We start from the raw sequence: 23342 nt of genomic DNA, 5'->3' as shown, positions 1-23342 counted from the left end.
CTTTGTGCTTTTTGGGTATCAGCGAGATTGAGGCTTGTGCTAGCGTAGGTGGCAAGGTGCCCCTCGCCAGCGAGTCTGTGAACATCTCCCGCAATTGCGGGACAGTGCTGACACAAATTGTTTGTTGAAGTCTGCCGGGAATCCATCTGGTCCCGGCGTCGTCCCCGCCTGCATGGAGTTGATGCCCTCCATGACCTCTCCCAGTTCTATGGTGCTTCCAGCCCCCATTTCCTATCCTCCCCGGTCCATTGAGGAACTGGGGGGGGGGGGGGGGGGGGGGGGCTTGGAGATGTACAGCAGCCAGTAGAACGCCCTGCTGACCTTTTCCGGCTCCGTTACTAGTTTGCCTCAGCTGTCTCTAATATGGGCTATTTCTCGTGTGGCTGCCTACTTTCTCAGCTGGTGAGCCAGCAGGCGACTGGCTTTGTCTCCATGTTTGTACAGGGTCCCCTGTGCCTGGCGGAGTTGGTGCACTGCTTTCCTGATAGAGAACAGGTCAAAGCCCATTTGTTGAAATCTTTCTCTCTGCCAGGAGCTCACGGTCAGGGCCTCGGAGTAGTGTCGGTCTACCTTCAGTATGGAGTCGACTGGCTATTGCCCAGCCACACACTCTTCCCCTATCTCTTTGTGCTTGTAAGCAATAATTTCACCCCTGATCACAGCCTTCTGCACCTCCCAGAGTGTGGAGGGTGAGACCTCCCCATTCAGGTTATTAGTAATATACTTGACTATGGCCTGTGACATTTTCTTGCAGTTAGTCTTGTTGGCCAGGAGGGACATGTCCAACCTCCAAGGGGGGTGTTGGGCACAGGCCGTCTCCAATCTCACATGTAATGTGGACAACCAAAATGCTGACACCAGACACAAATCGGGGTTCATGCCAGAGATGGAAATACGGCAAAAAGTATGACAAAATAGGATTTACATAGACTGGAGTCAGTGAATACTCTCAGTTGCAGTGCATGTTATGTGTTGGAGACTGCCATATGACACCATAAAATCATCTTTTCTGCACAGATACTTGGAAACGGAACATGGACAACACAAGGACAAACCACCAACATTTTTCAAGTAGATACAGGCGCAGTTAACAGCGAGAAACACAGTTTGCTCTCTACTGATAATGCTGACAACAATATTGAGGCCATTGAACATCATACTAAGTGAGTTCCTTAATTCACATGTGGTACATTTGCGTAGGTGCAATAAACGACTGCATTTTGTTTAGACTGTCATTGCCTACCAGAATAATATCAAAGGAGATTTTCCAGTTGGTCAACGGTTTAATGAATCAGCATGACTTGTCTGGTCACAATGTATTGACATCTTCCCCGCTGGAACAAAGTTAATCACCCAAAGGCATAGTGGAATAGTGATGCACATTACAGCAGTCACTCTCAATGTGATGTGAATGTGCTATACATAGACATATACTCACTGCCAAAAGCATGTCTATCAACTTGAAGGAGAAGGTGGACAAGACTATGGACTATGACGATAGTAAACTTTATAAAAGTTCAACCAATGGATTAAAAAACATTTCCACTCATCCTAGGAAATGGGAAACAAGCACATTATTTAACTACTCTACATGGAGGTTTGATGGCTGCCACTTGACAAAGGACTTGACACATACATACCTTTAAATTTCACTCTGAGATCAAGCCTTTACAGATCAGCCATTCCCACTCTCTCACTGACAATGGCTCTCGTGGCTGGGCTACTTGTCAGATTATATTCACTGGTCTTCAAGGGCTTGGAACAATCATCTTCAATGTCCAAGACAAAACTGAGTCAATGATAAAAATTCTGGAATTCTGGCATGCTTTGTGAAGGAAAACAACACTGAAATCTGACAGCATGCTATTGCTGGTAATAAATGAACTATGGTTACAGGATAGTGTCAAACAATATCTCACTGAACTGGCGAGGCAATTATGTGAGAATTTTCCCTCAATTAAATGCAAAGAGCTGGGTCTGCTACCCCAATATCTGTACAGAAAGACTTTTCAATAAAAGGTCAAAGGAACGTTCTGGAAGTCTCAACAGACAGCAGTCTGAAGATTGAGTTCCAACGAAAGCAATGAGTGTTTTCAGTCCAAATGTGAATAGAGTTCCCTGAACTGTCAGACAGTTAAGGTTTTGATAAAGTTTGTTGCAACTTACCTTTGTGAAAGTGGATTTTCATCATTCAGTGAATGAAATCAAGTATTGTTAGTGCCTTATGTGTAGAACACTGAAACCCATGCTCTAACAAGCAACCTCATCCATCAAATTAATGCTGAATAGCACTATTAGAGCATTATTTCAGTTGTATGTGCGTATAGAATTTGTGATGTTTGGACAATGTTTGGGTATTAAAAGGGTTAAAATATTAAACATGTATGTTGGAAGTGGGTACATCAAAATAAAGTTTGGGAAACTCTGACCTCTGAGGTTAAAGGTATTTTGTAACAACTGGAATTCAAATGCCAAATGAAAGATTCTCAGTTACAAGTACCTTTCTAATTTAAGCACCAAAGATCCTGCCAAAGTTATGTTGAGATAATGTTGTAAAATAAATCTATTAAGCTGTGTATACCAAAACACGGCCTGAAGTTTTAATTTGTATTGTTACGACCATAACTGATGTTATTACTGAGAAAGCCAAACATTCCCCCCCCCGCCCCGAGTGCCCCTTGCTGATCATAAACCTTTGCTTAATTGTGAAAATGAGAAGGAGGAACTACAGGCCTCAAAAGCATAGAACTCCAGCAAGACCATTAGAATGTCAAAAATTAAAATGAATTGGAAAAAAAACTTATGGACACAAGATAAAAATTACACAATTAAAACAGTCTTAAAAATCAACCCCCCCAAAAACCATATTGGGTCAAAAGTACACAATGAAACTATATTTTTGGCAACAACCCCTTATAGACTCTTAACCATGAAAATCCAGTAAATTTTACTCAAGTCAAGGCATTGTTGCCACTTTAATAAAGGTATATATCATAACATCTCAGACATTTGCACTCTGATACAGAATTCCAAAAGGAGGCTCAGAAACGACCTGCATCCTGAAACAAATATTCCCCTGGCTTAACACTGGGTGGCTGCCTCCAATTGAAAACTTTCACAGCTCTCGCCATACCACACATAGGAGCTAGTCTTCAGGGTTTTCCCCCACAGCCACTCCACTCAGTTAAGCATCAGTTTCCTGAAATATCTTTTTCCCATTTCACCTCGGGTTCCATTGTCCTTAAACTCCTCTTTGAGCTCAAAATCTCTAAATATAACAATCTGTTGTGTTTTTTTATTTTGCTTCTACTTCTGAATCAATAAAATATAATATACTTTTTCCTATTTACTCATGGAATTTCTGTAAGGTGCAAATGTCCTTTGTCACCTCTGAACCCCCTTCTGAGATTCAACAGCTCAAAAAACAATTTCCCCACTTACCTCAAATTTCAGATCCAACCCATTTACTTGTAACTCAAACCCACCATAATCTCAGATTACAAATACACAAACACCTTTAACCCTTTCATCCCATAGACCTCAGACCACTTGTTTCAAGTAACCTTCCCCCTGCTCAATTAACCCAGTTGCACGCACACCATTTTCTGTCACTACACAGAAAAACAAAAATATAAATCTCTCATTACAATATTTTGAGGAAAACCATTTGTGAGTTCAAGCAACAGGGTCTACAACACCATTGAAAACTGTAATGGGGAAGGATCAAAGCCAAGAAGAAGGTGACAATCTTGATTAAAATGAGTTGCAGCAAAATCAAATAAGCTTTTGTTAATGCTTGAGTCGATAAAAGCAGAAAAATTGTACATATAATGAACCATAAACTGCTCATTTCTCATCTCCATTCACCACAATTGCAAAAATTGTAAGACGTAAGCATTTAGTTATGTAGCTTGTAGAATTGTTCTTTGTTGATAATGATTCAGAGATAGAATTAAATATATTGCATTTTAACTTGCAAAAATTTTGGTTTAATTTGATGAACATAATTCTTATTAAAGAATGTTGACTAAAGTGTATGTGCTCAGATTCTAGAATTGATTGCTTTAAACTTCAAAGAAAAATATGAAACCATAAAACTGGCCTTAAACCGTATATTAATATTCACTGATTTCTCAAGGTGCCATGTAATCTTTTAGAGGAGGGGATTTGTTGGAATGCAATCTAAAATTCATACTGGTGCTTAAAGCTTTCAAAATGCTGTTAAGTTATTGGACAATCGAAACTTCAGTATTATTGCATTCACTTCACAATGGTAATTGCTCTATCAAATTCAAATTTATAAATTGGACAAAGTCACTATTCTCTTACAAATAACCCATTGCTTAGATATTTTAATGAGCGCCATTTTATTTTGAATGAGTTGTCTCCAACAAATGTTAGCAATTTAGAATTTCTATTTTAATTTAACCATTTTAAAATCTATTTTGTTATCCTCCCTCTAAACTAATACATAGACTGCCCATCAATACAAGGCTCCTGCAGCTACCTCTCGCTAAACCCTGGAAACAAATCCCAGATTTTCTAGTCTCTCCATGAAACTGATATCCTTCATCCTGATACCACATCCGGTGTTGAGGGGAGGGGGAGGCATTGTCACAGCACAGCGATCAGTTTACCTTGACAGAAGAAGAGCTGTGGAGTGTGGTGGAGAGCAATAAAGGGTTGAGAGCCAAAGTGGAGTAGAACATAGAACATAGAACAGTACCTGGATAACAGGTCACGGAGGCAAAATTGAAGTATTGTGGGACTGGTTGAGGGGCTGGAGGCCCATGGAGTATTTTGCAGAGATGTTGCCAAGTTGATGGGGGGGTGTGGGGGGCGGAAAGAGGACTTCTTCCTCTCCGAGTTGGGCCGGGTTCACTGGTCGCTCCAGCTGAAAGCAAAGGCGAATGAGCCACCAAGAGCTATGATAGTCTGATTCCATAGGTATCAGGTAAAGGAAACGGTGTTGAGGTGGGCAAGGCTGAATCGAAAGGTGATGTGAGGAGGCATTGGTACTCGGATATACCAGGATCTCATGGTGGAACTGGGGGTTCCAGTTCCTGGAAGGCAGCGTTGTATAAAAGCTACGTGAGGTTTGGGCTGTCCAAACAGCAAAGCTGAAGGTTACACACAACTCCAGGAATCTCTATTATGAGACGGAGGAGGAGGCGTTCATGAAAGCTGAAGGATTGGGGAACCACGGGTTTGAACCAGGGAGGATGGATACGAGGTTTCGGGGATGGAAGGAGTAAGGGGTGATGGAGATAAAGGACATGTTTTTGGAAGGGCGGTTTGCATGTTTGGAGGAGTTGGGGGAGAGGTTTGGGGTTCCATGTGGGGAGGGTTTCAGGTACACGCAGGAATGGGATTTTGCTTAAAAAAGTTTTTCTTACCTTTGCAGTGGCACCACCCTCCTCGTTGTTGAAGGGATTGTTGTCAGTGATAGGATTGGAGGAAGTGGGCCATCTTGGCTATCTATGAGAAGATTTGGGAGGAGGATAAGGTGTCTCTGGAGCGGGTAAAGGCTAAGTGGGAGAAGCAGTTGGGGGTGGCGCTGGAGGAGGGGTTGTGGTGTGAGGTGCTGCGGAGGGTGAATGCCTCAACTACGTGTGCGAGTTTGGGGCTGATACAGCTAAAAGTAGTACACAGAGCGCACCTGATGAAGCCAAGGTGAGCCGATTGTATGAGGGGGTGAAGGATATTTGTGAGCGGTGTGAGCACGTACACATGTTCTGGTCCTGCCCGAAGTTGGAGAAATTTTGAAGGTCGTTCTTCAGCACCATGTCAGCGATCTTACATGTGGATTTAGAGCCCAATCCCCTAGGGGCCATATTCGGGGTGTCAGACTTGCTGGAGTTGCAGCCGGGAACGGGGCAGATGTTTTCGCCTTTGCCTCACAGGCAGGTTCTGTTGGTGGAGGTCAGCTTTTCCACTCTGTGCCTCAGTGTGGCTGGGGGATTTAATGCCATTCTTGCACTTAGAAATTCGCTTCAACAAGGGTGAGTGAGGAGTTCCATAAAAGATAGGGTTTGTTTATACATTTCGGGGAGCTGGTTACCGTGAACTGCTCGGGTGGTGGGGAGGAGTCAATGTCGGGAGGTTGGTTGGGGTGTTGGGGGGGGATTCAGGGGTAGTGTTGGGTTTATTTTGTTTTGTAAAGTTATGTGTGTCAAATGTAAAATGTAAAAATCTGAATAAAAATACTTTTCAAAAATTGAGAGATCCATTAGGGCTAAGTAGAGCTTCGTTTGAGACACTATTCCTAGACTTGTCAAGAGAAAAATATCATATCTCTGTTCCCCCTGCATAGTGGGAAACTACATTGGGTCTCTGGAAGTGTGTCTGCTGACATGCTGGAGGCAGTTCAGGAAAATTCAGGTGAGAATCTTCCTCACAATGGACAAAATGAACATGCGCCTATAGTTCCCAGAAACTGATTTATCATCCTTCTTTGAAAATGAAACAATTATGGCATTACAAGGCAACTCTTTTCACATCAGCCCAAAGACGCGTGGCTCCAGGATTGGCCTGGTGAGTCACCTAAGGACACACAAATCGTGAAACACGGCAGCTATTATCTTTGCTTCATAGAAACATAGAAAATAGGAGCAGGAGGAGGCCATTCGGCCCTTTAACCTTGTTCTACCATTCATTATCATGACTGATCAACCAACTCAATAGCCTAATCCTATTTTTCCCCCATATCCTTTGATCCCCTTTGCTCTAAGAGCTATTTCTAACAGTTTCTTGAAAACATGCAAAATTCTGGCCTCAACTACTTCCTGTGGTAATAAGTTCCACAGGCCGACGACTCTCTGGGTGAAGAAATGTCGCCTCATCTCTGTTCTAAATGGTCCACCGCATATCCTCAGACTGTGACCCTTGGTTCTGGACACACCCACCACTGGGAATATCCTTCCTGTATCTTCCCTCTCCAGTCCTGTTAGAATTTTATAGGTTCCTTGGAGATCCCACTCCATTCTTCTGATCTCCAGCAAATACAATCCTAACCGATTCAATTGCTCCTCATACGTCAGTCTCGCCATCCTCGGAATCAGTCCGGTTATTTTTCGCTGCACTCCCTCTAGAGCAAGAACATTCTTCCTCAGATAAGGAGGCCCAAACTGCATTTCCAGGTGTGGCCTCACCAGGGCCCTGAATAATTGCAGCAAGACATCCCATATCCTGTACTGAAAACCTTTCGCTATGAATGCCAACATACCATTTGCCTTCTTTACCGCTAGCTGTACCTGCATTCTTACCTTCAGTGGCTGGTGTAAGAGGACACCGAAGTCTCGTTGCACATTCCCCTCTCCCAATTTATGGCCATTCAGATAATAGTCTGTCTTCTTGTTTTTGCTACCAAAGTGGATAACCTCGCATTTATCCAAATGATACTTTATTTGCCATCCAATCACCCACTCACTCAACTTGTCCAAATCCCACTGAAAGATCTCTGCATCCTCCTCACATCTCACCCCACCACCCAACTTGGTGTCATCTGCAAATTTGGAGTTATTACATTTTGTTCCATCATCTAAATTATTAATATATATTGTGAAACAATGTGGTCCTAGCACCAATCCCTGCGGTACCCCACTCATCACTGCCTGCCAATTTGAAAAGGACCCGTTAATTCCTATTCTTTGTTTCTTGTCTGCCAACCAGTTTTCTATCCATCTCAATACTCTACCCCCAATCCCATGCAATTTAATTGTACACACTAATCTCTTCTGCGGAACTTTGTCAAAAGCCTTCTAAAAGTCCAAATATACCACATCCAGAGGCTCTTCCTCATCAACTCTGCTAGTTACATCCTCAAAGAATTCCAGTAGATTTGTCAAGCATGATTTCCCCTTCATAAATCCTTGCTGACTATGTCCAATCCTGCCACTATTTTCAAGTGCTCTGCTCTAAAATGTTTAATAATGGATTCTAGAAATTTCCCCGCTATTGACGTCAGGCTTACTGGTCTATAATTCCCTGTTTGCTCTCTGCCTCCATGTTAAATAGTGGAGTCAGTCACCCTCCAATCTGCAGGGACTGTTGCAGAGTCTGTAGAATCCTGGACGCTGGCCACCAATGCATCCAGTATTTCTAGAGGGATTGATGAAGACAAGCAACCCAATGATAGGTGGGATGGTTGAGGGTGGGAAAGGGTGGTTGTGGTTTGAAATGCACATCTTGCGTGTGTGATGGCAGCGTGCTCTGTGGGTTGTGTGGCATTTTAATTTAACAGCTGATAGTCTGAATTTCTAGGACTTGGAAAATGAAGCTGTAAAACAGAGTCAAAAGTAACCAGCTCCAGAAGGTTAGCACTTTTAAAATCACTCCCTGTTGGCCAGGAGGAGCAGGAATGCTGTTGATCCCCTCTCTTGGTTGCAGGCTCTACGCACTGCTACAATCAGCCAACTCCCTTTCACAACAAGGTTTTTCACGGCATTGCCAGGTCTCTCCATCCTCACCATTAAATCACTGTTCCCATCCCACACCTGATCCTTCCCTCTCTTCCTTGCCTTGACAGGCTCTCCCAGCCTTTACCTGCTGCTTCTTCCACTTGGCAGCCTGTCATCTGCCTAGCTGGGCAGATTCCAGGTGGAAAATGGAAGAAGAAAATTATATGTTCCTAGAGTAAAATTGACAGAGCCCCCAGTTCACCAAATTCTCCTCCCTCCACAACCAACTCTCCCTTGCACCTTCTCCCAAAGTCTCACAGACCTTTGCCTCTATAAATCAAGGATTCCATCTGCTCATTTGTAGTAATCTTTTACTATTGTCACAAGTAGGCTTACATTAACACTGCAATGAAGTTACTGTGAAAAGCCCCAGTCACCACATTCCGGCGCCTGTTCGGGTACATAGAGGGAGAATTCAGAATGTCCAATTCACCTAACAGCACGTCTTTCGGGATGTGTGGGAGGAAGCCAGAGCACCCGGAGGAAACCCACGCAGACACGGGGAGAACTTGCAGGCTCCGCACGGACAATGATCCAAGCCGGGAATCGAATCTGGGACCCTGGCACTGTGAAATAAAAGTGCTAACCACTGTGCTACCGCGCTGCCCATAACAGCATTCTCAACTCATCCTGTAACCTGCGCAAAAACAGTCAAGTCTAGAACTAGTGTACTAGTATATAAGGGATCAGCTCAGTATAAATAGGCCATGTATGCAGAGTCTATTTGATAACTTGGCCCAAAACTTTGTGACCATGATTTACACAGAGGGTAGTGGGTGCCTGGAACTCGCTGCTGGAGGAGGTGGTGGAAGCAGGGATGATAGCGATGTTTAAGGGGCATCTTTACAAATACATGAATAGGATGGGAATAGAGGGATATGGGTCCCGGAAGTGTCGAAGATTTTAGTTTAGACGGACAGCATGGTCGGCGCAGGCTTGAAGGGCCAAAGGGCCTGTTCCTGTGCTGTACTTTTCTTTTTTCTTTGGATGCAGTCATGAGGAACCACAGAAAAATTACAACATTGGCCATCCAGAGCATATCTTTCACCCTGAGTGAGGGCACCCTAAGTGCCCCTACATTTCAAGATTTATATAGCCATGTTCCTTCTACCAATTTCTGACAGTGCTCCTCACGGCACCCATAGATGCTTCTGAAGTTCTTAAATTTCATTCATTTTGGTAAAACAGATAAAAAATAATATAAAAATATATCAAAATACAAGTGCACGTGCAGTCAGAAATCCTTGATACATTAGACATTGTGAACAGATTCACAGTTTTACCTATTCCTGTTTCTGGCATAGCAAATAGTGTTTTCTCTGTTGCAACTCGGAAATGGCCATGCACTGACAAGCCGACACCCTGGAAAGAAAGAGAAGATAGTAATTAATGGAAACCAGGAGCACAATGCCAAGCCGTCTGGCCTGGCAGCAAGAATGTTACTGTACTACAAACATTTATATAGTCTACAGTCAATATATTGATAGTCTTTGCATCTTTAGCCCTCCCGCCTGAAGGCAGCAACAACTTTGAAACCCTTCAAGGAAGGTGAGGGTTCTCCAGTACAATGATCAAGTGATTGCTTTTTCATTGGAACGTGAGAATGAGGACCATGGAAATCATCCTGGACAAGTGCAATTGCAGCATCACTCAGTATTCAGGCCCACTCTTCCACAAGATCAAATGAAAGAAAGCAATAATAATAATAATCTTTATTATTGTCACAAGTAGGCTTACATTAACACTGCAATTAAGTTACTGTGAAAAGCCCCTAGTCGCTACATTCCGGCGCCTGTTCGGGTACACAGAGAATTCAGAATGTCCAATTCACCTAACAGCATGTTTTTCGGGACTTGTGGGAGGAAACCAGAGCACCCAGAGGAAACCCACGCAGAAACGGGGAGAACGTGCAGACTCCGCAGTGTGGACTGATGACATGACATTTTGTGCAGGGACTGATCAACAATTGTAATGAACTGTTATATAGAGGTTAACTCTTTAGAATCATTTAGACGCTGAAACAATTAGGTGTGTTATTGGTGGAGGCAGGGGAGGGCAGAGGAGTCATCTCTGGAACAACAAACGATGATGTGCCAAGTGTCCTCCTCATCCACAAGTATCCTGCAGTCCTGTGAACCCTGTTTCATCCCTCTACTTCTTTCTGGGACATGAAGAGCAAAGCCAATGCCCATTTTCATAACAGCTGAAAGCTGACTATAGAAACACCTTATATCCTCAGAACGTGCCAAATAATTTTGCAAATGGTCATTTACGTATGAAATGGAATCACTCGTTGATAAAGACAGCAACTAATTTGCATACATCAAGGTTCCACAAACAACAAATTAATAAATAAACAACTAGTTAATCAGCTTACAGTGGTGTTAATTGAGGGATGAATATCGATCAAACACAGCCAGAACATAGCTCTTCTTTGCACGATGCCACTGCACCTTTTACCTTGGGAACATCTCAAACAATGCAACACCCCCTCAGTAACGCATATTTGCACCATAGTTCGACTGGGCCCTGATATTTTCTCATGTAATTGAAGTCCTGGAGGAATCTTTTTCTTTTTTTCAAATATTTTTATTCAAGGCATTTTCATATATACAAACAAAATCAGAAGAACAACCAAAATACTCAAGAAACAGCCGACAACCACTCCCCTCGCTCCCCTGATGCCACCCTTCCTCACATCTGCCTTCCCCATTTTAACCCCCCCCCACCCCCTGCTGACCTCTCAAATCTCCTGAAATAAATTAATAAATTACTTCCACCAGCCGACCCCCTCAAGGCGAACTTAATCTTCTCCAACCACAGGAATTCCGCCAGTTCACTCACCCACAGCCCCGCTTTCAGCGGCTCCGAGTCAGGCCACCGAGCAAGATTTGTCTTCAGGCTATCAGCGAGACAACGGCCAAAACATCGGCCTCTCTCACTCCCTGGATTCCCGTGTCTTCCAACACCCTGAGTATCAGCCATGATAGAATGGCAGAGTAGACTCGATGGGCCGAATGACCTAATTCTGCTCCTATATCTTGTGAACAAATATCGCCACCTCTGGACTTGGGACCGCCTCCACCCCAGATCCTCGGACATCACGTCTGAGAACTCCTGCCAGAACCCCCTCAATCTTGGACATCCCCAGAACACGTGGATGTGATTCGCTAGGAATGGCACCCAGGAGCGATTCATTGTCCCATGCCAAGCAGATTTATGTGTGGTAGGGAGAGTGGGGGATTCTCTTCCGAATCCTGCTACTGGGCTGCCATTTTCAGCGGACAGCCCAATACGGAGTTCCAGCAGTTGGCTCCGCTTCGTTATTTGGATTACAACACTTCGGGCTGGGGGCAGAGTCAAGGGAAATGCCGATTCAGGGGAACCTCAGATTTGAGCCGTGCAGATTGGAACTCCATTATTTAAAAAGGGAGGTAGAGAGGAAAAAGGGAATTATCGACTAGTAAGCCCGACGTCAGTAGGGGGAAAAAAATTCTAGAATCTATTATCAAAGATTTCATAGCAGAGCACTTAGAAAACCGTGGCAAGATCGGACAGAGTCAACATGGATTTATGATAGGGAAATCATGCTTGACAAATCTATTGGAATTCCTTGAGGATGTAACTAGCAGAGTTGATGAGGGGGAGCCAGAGGATGTGGTATACTTGGATTTTCAGAAGGCTTTTGACAAAGTCCAGCATAAGAGATTAGTGTGTAAAATTACATTGTATAGGATGAGGAGTAATGTATTGAGATGGATAGAAAACTGGTCGGCAGACAGGAAACAAAGAGTCGGAATTAACGGGTCTTTTTCAAATTGGCAGACATTGACTAGTGGGTACCGCAGGGATCAGTACTTAGAACCCAGCTATTCACAATATACATTAATGATTTGGATGAGGGAACAAAATGCAATATCTCCAAATTTGCAGATGACACCAGGTTGGGTGGTGGGGTGAGATGTGAGGAGGATGCAGAGATCCTTCAGTGGGATTTGGACAAGTTGAGTGAGTGGGCAAATGGATGGCAGATGCAGTATAATTTGGAGAAATGCAAGATTATCCAGTTTGGTAGCAAAAATGAGAAGACAGACTATTATCTGAATGGCCATAAAGTAGAGAGGGGAATGTGCAACGAGACCTGGGTGTCCTCGTACACCAGTCACTGAAGGTAAGCATATAGGTACAGGGGTGGTAAAGAAGGCAAATGGTATGTTGGCCTTCATAGCAAGAGGATCCACGTACAGGATTAGAATGAGTGGCAGAGCAGGCTTGAAGGCTGAATGGCCTCCTGCTGCTCCTATTTTCGATGCTTCTGTGACCCCATATCAGAGACTCCTTCATATCAGAGACCTCCCCCATATCAAAGACCTCCCCATATAAGAGACCCCCCATATCAGAGACCCCCCCCATATCAGAGACCCCACCCATATATGATACTTTCCCCATATCAGATACCTTCCCCATATCAGAGACCTCTGCCATATCAGAGACCCACTCACCCCCATTAGTCACTCCTGCCTGGAAGAAAAGAGCAGCCCAGGCAGAAACAGTGAAAAAGCACAGCTATTTCATTTCCCTGGCTTCAATTCACATTTAAAGTGAAATAGCTTTTAGTAGACTGTAATTAACAGGATAAATAACTTCCAGACAGCCAGGAGTCCAGATGGTCTATTTTTGTTTCCCTTCATGCCTGAACGCATCTCAAGCAACCCGCTATGAATCTAATCACAATGTTTATAAACATCTAGCTATGACTGGCAGCTACTGACCACATCAAACGCAGTTGAATGCTTTCCGCTGAGAAAAAGATGAAGTGAAACCACTTATCACCTAGATATTACCCTGTTAATTACAGCCTACTAAAAGCTATTTCTCTTTGAAAATGTACAGAAGCCTTGCAGCTCATTGGACCTGAGGGGGTTTAAAGCCTTGCGATGTTGTTTTGGATTTCTATGAAGTAACAGCTGCTGCCTTCTATGCCTCTGTCTGAGGCAACAGGTGCAAGGGACACTTAGTGAAAAAGCAGTGACTTTCTAGTTTCTGCCTGGACTGCTGTTTAGCTTCCAGACAGGGGGTAACTAATGGGGGTATTTCTGATATTGGAGGAATGTCTCTGATATTGGAGGAATGTCTCTGATATTGGGGGGGGGGGGGAGGGTGTCTCTGATATTGGGGGGTGTCTCTGATATTGGGGGGTGTCTCTGATATTGGGGGGTGTCTCTGATATTGGGGGGTGTCTCTGATATTGGGGGGTGTCTCTGATATTGGGGGGTGTCTCTGATTTTGGGGGGGTGTCTCTGATATTGGGGGGGTGTCTCTGATATTGGGGGGGTGTCTCTGATATTGGGGGGGTGTCTCTGATATTGGGGGGGTGTCTCTGATATTGAGCGAACGTCTCTGATATTGGGGGTGTCTCTGACATTGGGGGAGTGTCTTTGATATTGGGGGGGTGTCTTTGATATTGGGGGGGTGTCTCTGATATTGGGGGGGTTGTCCTGATATTGGGGGGTGTCTCTGATATTGGGAGGGTGTCCCTGATATTGGGGGGTGTCTCTGTTATTGGGGGGAGTGTCTCTGATATTGGGGGGAGTGTCTCTGATATTGGGGGGGTGTCTCTGATATTGGGGGGGTTGTCCTGATATTGGGGGGTGTCTCTGTTATTGGGGGGAGTGTCTCTGATATTGGGGGGAGTGTCTCTGATATTGGGGAGTCTCTCTGATATTGGGGGAATGTCTCTGATTTTGGGGGGTGCCTCTGATATTGGGGGTGTCTGATATTGGGGGTGTCTCTGATATTGGGGGAGTGTCTCTGATATTGGGGGGGTGTCTCTGATATTGGGGGGAGTGTCTCTGATATTGGGGGGAGTGTCTCTGATATTGGGGATTTCAATGATATTGGGGGGTGCCTCTGATATTGGGGGGAGTGTCTCTGATATTGGGGATTTCAATGATATTGGGGGAATGTCTCTGATTTTGGAGGGTGCCTCTGATATTGGGAGGTGTCTCTAATATTGGGGGGGGTGTCTGATATTGGGGGTGTCTCTGATATTGGGGGGGTGTCTCTGATATTGGGGATTTCAATGATATTGGGGGAATGTCTCTGATATTGGGGGAATGTCTCTGATATTGGGGGTGCCTCTGATATTGGGGGGTGTCTGATATTGGGGGTGCCTCTGATATTGGGGGGTGTCTGATATTGGGGGTGCCTCTGATATTGGGGGGTGTCTGATATTGGGGGTGCCTCTGATATTGGGGGGTGTCTGATATTGGGGGTGTCTCTGATATTGGGGGGTGTCTGATATTGGGGGTGTCTCTGATATTGGGGATGTCTATAATATTGGGGGGGTGTCTCTGATATCGGGGGGGCGTCTCTGATATTGGGGGGTGTCTCTGATATTGGGGGGTGTCTCTGATATTGGGGGGTGTCTATGATATTGGGGGGGGTGTCTCTGATAATGGGGAATGTCTCTGAAATTGAGGGGGGTGTCTGATATTGGGGGGTGTCTCTGATAAGAGGGGGCGTCTCTGATATGTGGGAGTGTCTCTGATACGTGGGGGTGTCTCTGATACGTGGGGGTGTCTCTGATATGTGGGGGTGTCTCTGACATTGGAGGAATGTCTCTGATATGGGGTGGTCTCTGATATGTGGGGTGGTCTCTGATATGTGGGGGTGTCTCTGATAAGAGGGGGTGTCTCTGATATGTGGGGGTGTCTCTGATATGTGGGGGTGTCTCTGATATGCGGCTGTCTCTGATATGGGGGGGTGTCTCTGATGTGAGGGGGTGTCTCTGATATTGGGGGCTCCCGATATCAGGGGGGGCCCGATATTGAGTGGCCCGATATTGCGGGCTGTCGCTGATATTGGGGGGAGGGGTATCTCTGATATTGGGGGTTGTCCCTGAAATTGGGGTTATGTCCTTGAAATTGGGGGGGGGGGGGTGGTGTCTCTGATTTGGGGGGGTGTCTCTGATATGGGGGGGTGTCTCTGATATGGGGGTGTCTCTGATATTGGGGGGTGTCTCTGATATGGGGGGTGTCTCTGATATGGGGGGGTGTCTGTGACATGTGGGTGGGTGGAGGCTCTGAAAAGAAGGTGTCCTGATATGGTGGGGATCTCTGATATAGGGGGGGTCCCTGATATGGGGATTTCTGATAAGTGCGGGGGGACGGTGTCTATGACATGTGGGTGGGGGGAGGCTCTGAAAAGAGGGGGGTCCTGATATGGTGGGGATCTCTGATATAGGGGGGGTCTCTGATATGAGGATCTCTGATAAGTGCGGGGGGACGGTGTCTATGACATGTGGGTGGGGGGAGGCTCTGAAAAGAGGGGGGTCCTGATATGGTGGGGATCTCTGATATGGGGGAGTTGGGGTGCGCAGGATGTGTGCTGTGGTGGGGCCTCCGATGGACTTTGGGGGCACCTACATTAAATATCTACCCCCTTGGCTCATCGTGAGGTCCGCCACGTCAGGGCCAATCTGGAAAATACTTGCACTAAACCACGGCCACGTGAAAACATGGCTGAGAGGGCCGGAGCATCACTGAGGCATGGAGAATCCGGTCACCAGCCCATTAATTGAAATCAAATGGGTTCCAATAACCCATTTCAATCTTCCCGCCAGCGTTGGGGCTTGTAGCTCTGCTAGCAGGGCATCAGAACAGGATCCATATCGGTTTTCGCTCAATGCGGGATTCTCCACTGCGTTGGGTATTCTGCGACCGGCGGCGGAGAATCCAGCCCTCTATTATTTCAAAGGTTTTCAGAGAGTAAAATAAAGGACATTATGGTCGGAGATGAAATATCACAAACATTAAAAAAATCTTTAAATTATTTTCAGTGGTCTAACTTAACAGACCAGTAATTTATCATAATGGAGAAATTTAACAACATCCATATTTTGACAGGGCGGAATTATTTTTCCGCAACATTCACAGCTCAAATTGGTGTTAAAAAAAAAATTGCAGCTCATTGAGCCAGTCTCAATTCACACTGGCACACACGGGGAGGATGTGCAGACTCCGCACAGACAGTGACCCAAGCCGGAATCGAACCTGGGACCCATGAGCTGTGAAGCCATTGTGCCATCCACAATGGATAATGAAGCAGTCCATGTCCAAATGCAGCAAGACCTGGACAACATCCAGGCTTGGGCTGACAAGTGGCAAGTTACATTCAGGCCATACACATGCCAAGCAATGACCATTTCCTACGAGAGGATCTAACCGTCATCCCTTGACATTCACTTTTTAAAAAATCAACTAAAATGCTACATCCATAATGCATGTACATTTGTGTTTATCCAACAATGATAACCAGAAGGTAGTACAGATAGATTTTCCAAATAAACTACAAGGCAATGCACTAACATTATTCTGGAGCTCATTCCTAAATATCTTTCTCCTTTTCAATTAAACATGTTTAGTTAATGAGTTCACGAGTTTCAAGTTAGACAACGACTCACAACTACTGAAAACGTATCAGATTTCTCAAGAATAATCATAACATAATTAGACTTGCATATAAAGATGAATTAAGCATTTATGTTGCCAGACGGGCAGCACGGTAGCATAGTAGTTAGCACAGTTGCTTCACAGCTCCAGGGTCCCAGGTTCAATCCCCGGCTGGGTCACTGTGTGTGCGGAGTCTGCACGTTCTCCCCGTGTCTGCGTAGGTTTCCTCCGGGTGCTCCGCACAGTCCAAAGATGTGCGGGTGAGGTGGATTGGCCATGCTAAATTGCTCTTAGTGTCCAGAAATATTAAGTGGGGGTTACAGGGATAGAGTAGATATGTGGGCTTGAGTAGGGTGCTCTTCTGTAAGGGCCGGTGCAGACTCGATGGGCCGAATGGCCTCCTTCTGCACTGTAAATTCTATGATAATTCTATGATAAATCCTGTGGCAAAAAATTGTATTATTTGATCACAGATTATAGTTTACTACTATTCTGGGATTATATTTGATGTATATTTTGTAGGGGAAACAGTGTTAAGGTTAACAATCCATTCAACAACTTCAGCTGATGGAGTGTGAACGGGTGAGATGCCACAAGGAATGGATCTCTCAGCGCAGGATTTTCAGTATGTAGTCTGACTTGAATGGCTATAGTCATTATTTGAGCTGTTCCTCATGTTCCACCTGTGGAGCAAGTGACCACATCTTCCATGGCCTGTCCTCAAGTGGTTGAGGCTGTCCAGCTTTTCCATGGAAGGTTGAATCCTGGGACGTCACCAGTCAGGTCAGTTACCCAGGTTGCGTCCGGCGATCTTTGCAGTAAACCAGGAGGTAAACCATGAGAGGTGCGGCTGAGGTCAGTTTGTATGCTGTAGAGTGTGTTCCACCAGGGGCTATGGGACAGCAACCTTCATGTGGTCCTCCTGTTCAAGTTAGTGCTCTGACCTCACCTCAACTAATGCGGTCAAGAAGGTGACCGATGCCCGGGCACTGGGCTCCTGACCCAAGCAATAAGGACACATTGGAAATGGATTTCATTTTGTACCAACTGGAGAAAGTTGAGTATTACACTGGGTAACTGCAAACTGGACATTGCAGAAATATTCCTGTGGAGCTTTAATAGGAATATTACTGGTACCAGAAAGCAAACAAACCACCCATTCCAGTACAATGATCACCTATCGAGCAGCAGGGAATGCCAGTGATGGTGGCATAGTGATATTGTCGCTGGACTAGCAATCCAGAGATCCAGGATAATGATCTGGGGAACCGGGTTTGAATCCCACCACAGCAGATGATGGGATTTCAACTCAATAAAATATCTGGAACTCAAAGTCTACTGATGACCATGAAACCATTGGCGATTGTCGTAAAAACCAATCGGGTTCACTAATGTCCTTTAGGGAAGGAAATCTGCCATCCATATCTAGTCTGGCCTGCATGTGACTCCAGAGCCACAGCAATGTGGTTGACTCTTAAATGCCCTCCAAAACGGCCTAGCAAGTCACTCAGTTGTATTCAGGGGCTGATTTAGCACAGGGCTAAATCGCTGGCTTTGAAAGCAGACCAAGGCAGGCCAGTAGCACGGTTCATTCCCATACCAGCCTCCCCAACAGGAACCAAAATGTGGCGACTAGGGGCTTTTCACGGTAACTTTATTTGAAGACTACTTGTGATAATAAGCGATTTTTAAACGCTACAAAAACATAAAAAGGAAATGAAACCAGACAGACCATCCGGCATCAACAGGAAACGACAATGGCAAACTCAGCCCTGTCGACCCTGAAAGTCCTCCTTACTAACATCAAAGTTGGGAGAGCTGTCACACCGACTAGTTATGCAACAGACTGACAAAGTCATACTCATAGAATCATACCTTACAGACAATGTCCCACACACCATTATAACATTTCCTGCATATGTCCTGTCTCACCGGCAGGAGGTGGTGGCACAGAGGTATACAGTCGGGAGGGAGATGCCCTGGGAGTCTTCAACATCGACTCTGGACCACATGAAATCTCATTGCGTTGGGTTAAACATGGGTAAGGAAACCTCCTGATGATTATCGCACACCGGCCACCATCAGCTGATGAATCAGTACTCCTCCATGTTGAACACCACTTGGAGGAAGCATCAAGGGTGGCAAGGGCACAGAATATGCTCTGGGTAGGGGACTTCAATGTCCATCACCAAGAGTGGCTTGGTAGTACCACCAGAGACCGAGCTGGCCAGGTCCTAAAGAACATAGCTGCAAGACTGGGGCTGCAGCACGTGGTGAGGGAACCAACAAGAGAGAAAAACATAATTGACCTCATCCTCACCAATCTGCCTGCTGCAGTTGCATCTGTCCATGACAGTATCGGTAGAAGTGACCACCGCACAGTCCTTATGGAGACAAAGTCCCGTCTTCACATTGAGGATACTCTCCATCATGTTGTGTGGCATTATCACCGTGTTAAATGGGATAGATTTCAAACAAATCTCTTAACTCAGGACTGGGCATCCATGAGGCATTGTGGTCCATTAGCGGCAGCAGTCTCCAACCACAATCTACAACCTCATGACCCAGCATATCCCCCACTCAACCATTATCAGCAAGCCAAGGAATCAACCCTGGTTCAATGAAGAGTGCAGGAGAGCATGCCAGGAGCAACATCAGGCATACCAAAAAAAATGTGGTGTCAACCTGGTGAAGCTACAACACAGGACTACATATCTGCCAAACAGCACAAGCAACAAGTAATACTCAGAGCTAAATGATTCCATAACGATCTAACCTTGCAGTCCTGCAACATCCAGCCATGCATGCCATCCATACCTAGTCTGGCCGGCATGTGACTCCAGACCCACAGCAATGTGGTTGACAAACAACTCACTGGAGAAGGACGCTCCACAAACATCCCCATCCTCAATGATGGAGAAGCACAGCATGAATGTGCAACAGACAAGGCTGAGGCATTTGCAACAATTTTCAGCTAGAAGTGCCGAGTGGATGATCCATCTCAGTCTCCTCCGGAGGTCTCCAGCATCACAGATGTCAGTCTTCAGGCAATATGATTCATTCCACGTGATATCAAGAAACGGCTGAAGGCACTGGATACTGCAAAGGCTATAGGCCCTGACAATATTCCGGCAATAGAACTGAAGACTTGTGCTCCAGAACTTGTCGCACCCCTAGCCAAGCTGTTCCAGTACAGCTAAACCCTGGCATCCACCCGCAAATGTGGAAAATTGCCCAGGTGTGTCCTGTACACAAGAAACAGGACAAATCTAACCCAGCCAATTACCGCCCTATTTGTCTATTCTCCATCATCAGCAAAGTGATGGAAGGAGTCAACAGTGCTATCAAGCAGCACCAGCATAGTGATTAGCACAATGGCTTCACAGCGCCAGGGTCCCAGCTTGGGGTCACTGTCTGTGCGGAGTCTGCACTTCTCCCCGTGTCTGCATGGGTTTCCTCCGGGTGCTCCGGTTTTCACCCACAAGTCCCACAAGACGTGCTGTTAGGTAATTTGGACATTCTGAATTCTCCCTCTGTGTACCCGAGCAGGCGCCAAATGTGGCGACTAGGGGCTTTTCACAGTAACTTCATTGCAGTGTTAATGTAAGCCTACTTGTGACAGTAAAGCTTTAAAAAAAATAATAAATAACCGGCTCACAGATGCTCAGTTTGGTTTCCGCCAGGGTCACTCAACATCTGACCTCCATTGCAGCCTTAGTCCAAACATGGACAAAAGAGCTGAATACCAGAGGAGAGATGAGAGTGACTGCCCTTGACATTAAGGCAGCATTTGACCGAGAATGGCATCAAGGAGCCCTAGCTAAACTGGAGTCAATGCGAATCAGGGGGAAAACTCTCCGATGATGGTTAGAGTCATACCTGGCACAAAGGAAGATGGTTGTGGTGGTTGGAGGTCAATCATCCCAGCTCCAGGACATCACTGCAGGACATCCTCAGGGTAGTGTCCTAGGCCAAACTATTTTCAGCTGCTTCATCAATGACCTTCCTTCCATCATAAGGTCAAAAGTGGGGATGTTTGCGGATGACTGCACAATGTTCACCACCATTCGCGACTTCTCAGATACTGAAGTAGTCCCTGTCCAAATGCAGCAAGACCTGGATAATAGCCAAGCTTGGGCTGACAAATGGCGAGTTACATTTGCGCCACACAAGTGTCAGACAATGACCATCTCTTATAAGAGAGGATCTAACCATCACCACTTGACATTCAGTGGCATTATCATGAGTGAGCCCCTACAATCAACATCCTGGAGGTTACCATTGGTCAGAAACTGAACTAGCCATATTAATACTGTGGGTACCAGGGCAGGTCAAAGGCAAAGTCGAGTAACACACCTCCCGATCCCCCCAAAGCTTGTCCACCATCTACAAGGCACAAGTCAGGAGTGTAATGGAATACTCTCCAATTGCCTGGATGAGTGCAGCTCCAACAACACTCAGGAAACTCGACACCAGGACAAAGCAGCCCGCTTGATTACTCCCCCTTCCACAAACATTCAAACCCTCCACCACCGACGAACTGTGGCAGCTTTGTGTACCATCTACAAGTAACTCACCAAGGTTCCATAGGCAGCGCCTTCCAAACCCATGACCACTACCATCTAGAAGGACAAGAGCAGCAGATACCTGGGAACCCCACCATCTGGAGGTTCACCTCCAAGTCACTCATCATCCTGACTTGCAAATATATCGCCGTTCCTTCACTGTCATTGGGGCAAAATCCTGGAACTCTCTCCCCTATAGCACAGTAGGTGTACCTACACCTCAAGGGATGCAGCGGTTCAAGAAGACAACTCACTACCACCTTCGAAAGGGAAACTAGGGATGGGCAATAAATGCTGGCCTAACCAGTGATGCCCACATCCCGTAAATGAATTTAGTAAACAATAAGAAGACACTATGGTGGTTCGAATCAGAGAGGTTAAAGCCAACAGAAATTGACACTTTAATTTGAATGGCAAAATCCAACATGAACAAGAAGAACACACTGCAATTTTCCTGAAGCTGTTTTAATATCAATGGAAATGTAGTCTGGACTCTAATAGTTTCTGCTGTCAAGTTTAATACATCAGCTCTCCAAATTGGCATAAAAAGAAAAGCTGCAAAAAAGTGCAAGGATGTAGACAAATTAGAAATTGCTGGTCACTGAAAAAGTAGAATTCTTTTGATAATAATCACTGATACAGCGCACGACAGATTGCACACAGAAGCAATGGATAATATTGGTTTGCTGCTGCAAATTGAATCTTTGTGAAATCAAAACGGCTTACTGCACATTATGTCAAGCCTGCTTCAGGATCATTTCCACATCCTTAATATTAATGAAGAACTCTCGCTAACTATATCCAGAACAAACCTGAATGCAACCAAGTGCATTTATGCTAAGCACAGATGCATGTACAAGACATGCATAATTTTGCCCAGGGTGACAACTGTGCACATTTGGCACAATAGATCAATGTTTCGCTTTGCTGGTCAAAAACAGTTCCAGTGTTAAATTGCTAGCTGCAGTATAAAAGGGCACACAAGTCAGGGCAATGAATCTAGCCTAGCAAAACAAATCTGTAATTGGCTGTCAGCATGTATTTGCATCAAGACTACAAATTCGTATCCCTTTGAAGATAAACTATCGGTTAGGCTAATTAGTCAAATATGGATCTCCTGGTTAGGAGCCCATGGCTATAATGCAGTTGTTACTCAACAGTAGCACACGACATTCAAGGCTTTTTGATTGTTTACCAGCTGGATCATCACGGCCATTGCAAGCTTCATTTCCAGTTTAGTTTCTCAGATGTATCCCCAACTTGCAGGAATGAAAGCAAAGAAATGTATGCTAACACATGATTAATTACACAAGATGTAGAAGGCATATCCTGTCACATTGGACACATCCATGCGATACAAAGTTTTTGCTTCGCCATTCGGGGTGGTGGTGGCATGGTGGTACTGTCTGGACTAGTAATCTAGAGACCCAGGGTAATGATCTGGGGACCCGGGTTCGACACGGCAGGTGGTGGAATTTAAACTCAATAAAATACCTGGAATAAAATACCTGGAATTATGTCTAATGATGACCATTGCTGATTTTTGTAAAATCCCATCTGGCTCACTCGTGTCCTCGAGGTAAGGAAATCTTCCATCCTTACCTGGTCTGGCTGACATGTGACTCCAGACCCACAACAACAACGTGGTTGACTCTTAAATGCCCTCTGAAATGGCCCAGCAAGCCCTCAGTTGCTACAAAAACACAAAAAAGGAACAAAACTGGACAGCCCACCTGGCATCGACCTGGGCACCAGAAACGATAACGGCAAATTCAGTCCCGTCAACCCTGCAGAGTCCTCCTGACCCACATCTGGGGCCTGGTGCCAAAATTTGGAGAGCTGTCTCACAGACTATTCAAGCTACA

The 23342-nt window shown here is 45.3% G+C and overlaps 1 protein-coding gene across 2 annotated transcripts in view; it reads right to left on the bottom strand.

The window, feature by feature from the left end:
• Nucleotides 1-23342, bottom strand: part of hibch (3-hydroxyisobutyryl-CoA hydrolase) — a 234870-nt gene that overhangs the window by 89857 nt on the left and 121671 nt on the right. For both annotated transcript variants that reach the window (XM_038789153.1, XM_038789152.1), the window contains exon 7: nucleotides 9743-9821. In XM_038789153.1, the coding sequence (XP_038645081.1) occupies nucleotides 9743-9821 (79 nt within the window). The remainder of the gene's footprint in view (nucleotides 1-9742; nucleotides 9822-23342) is intronic.

This window comes from Scyliorhinus canicula, chromosome 2 (assembly GCF_902713615.1).
Source record: "Scyliorhinus canicula chromosome 2, sScyCan1.1, whole genome shotgun sequence".
Lineage (NCBI taxonomy): Eukaryota > Metazoa > Chordata > Chondrichthyes > Carcharhiniformes > Scyliorhinidae > Scyliorhinus > Scyliorhinus canicula.
This window is presented reverse-complemented; position numbering and strand designations above follow the sequence as displayed.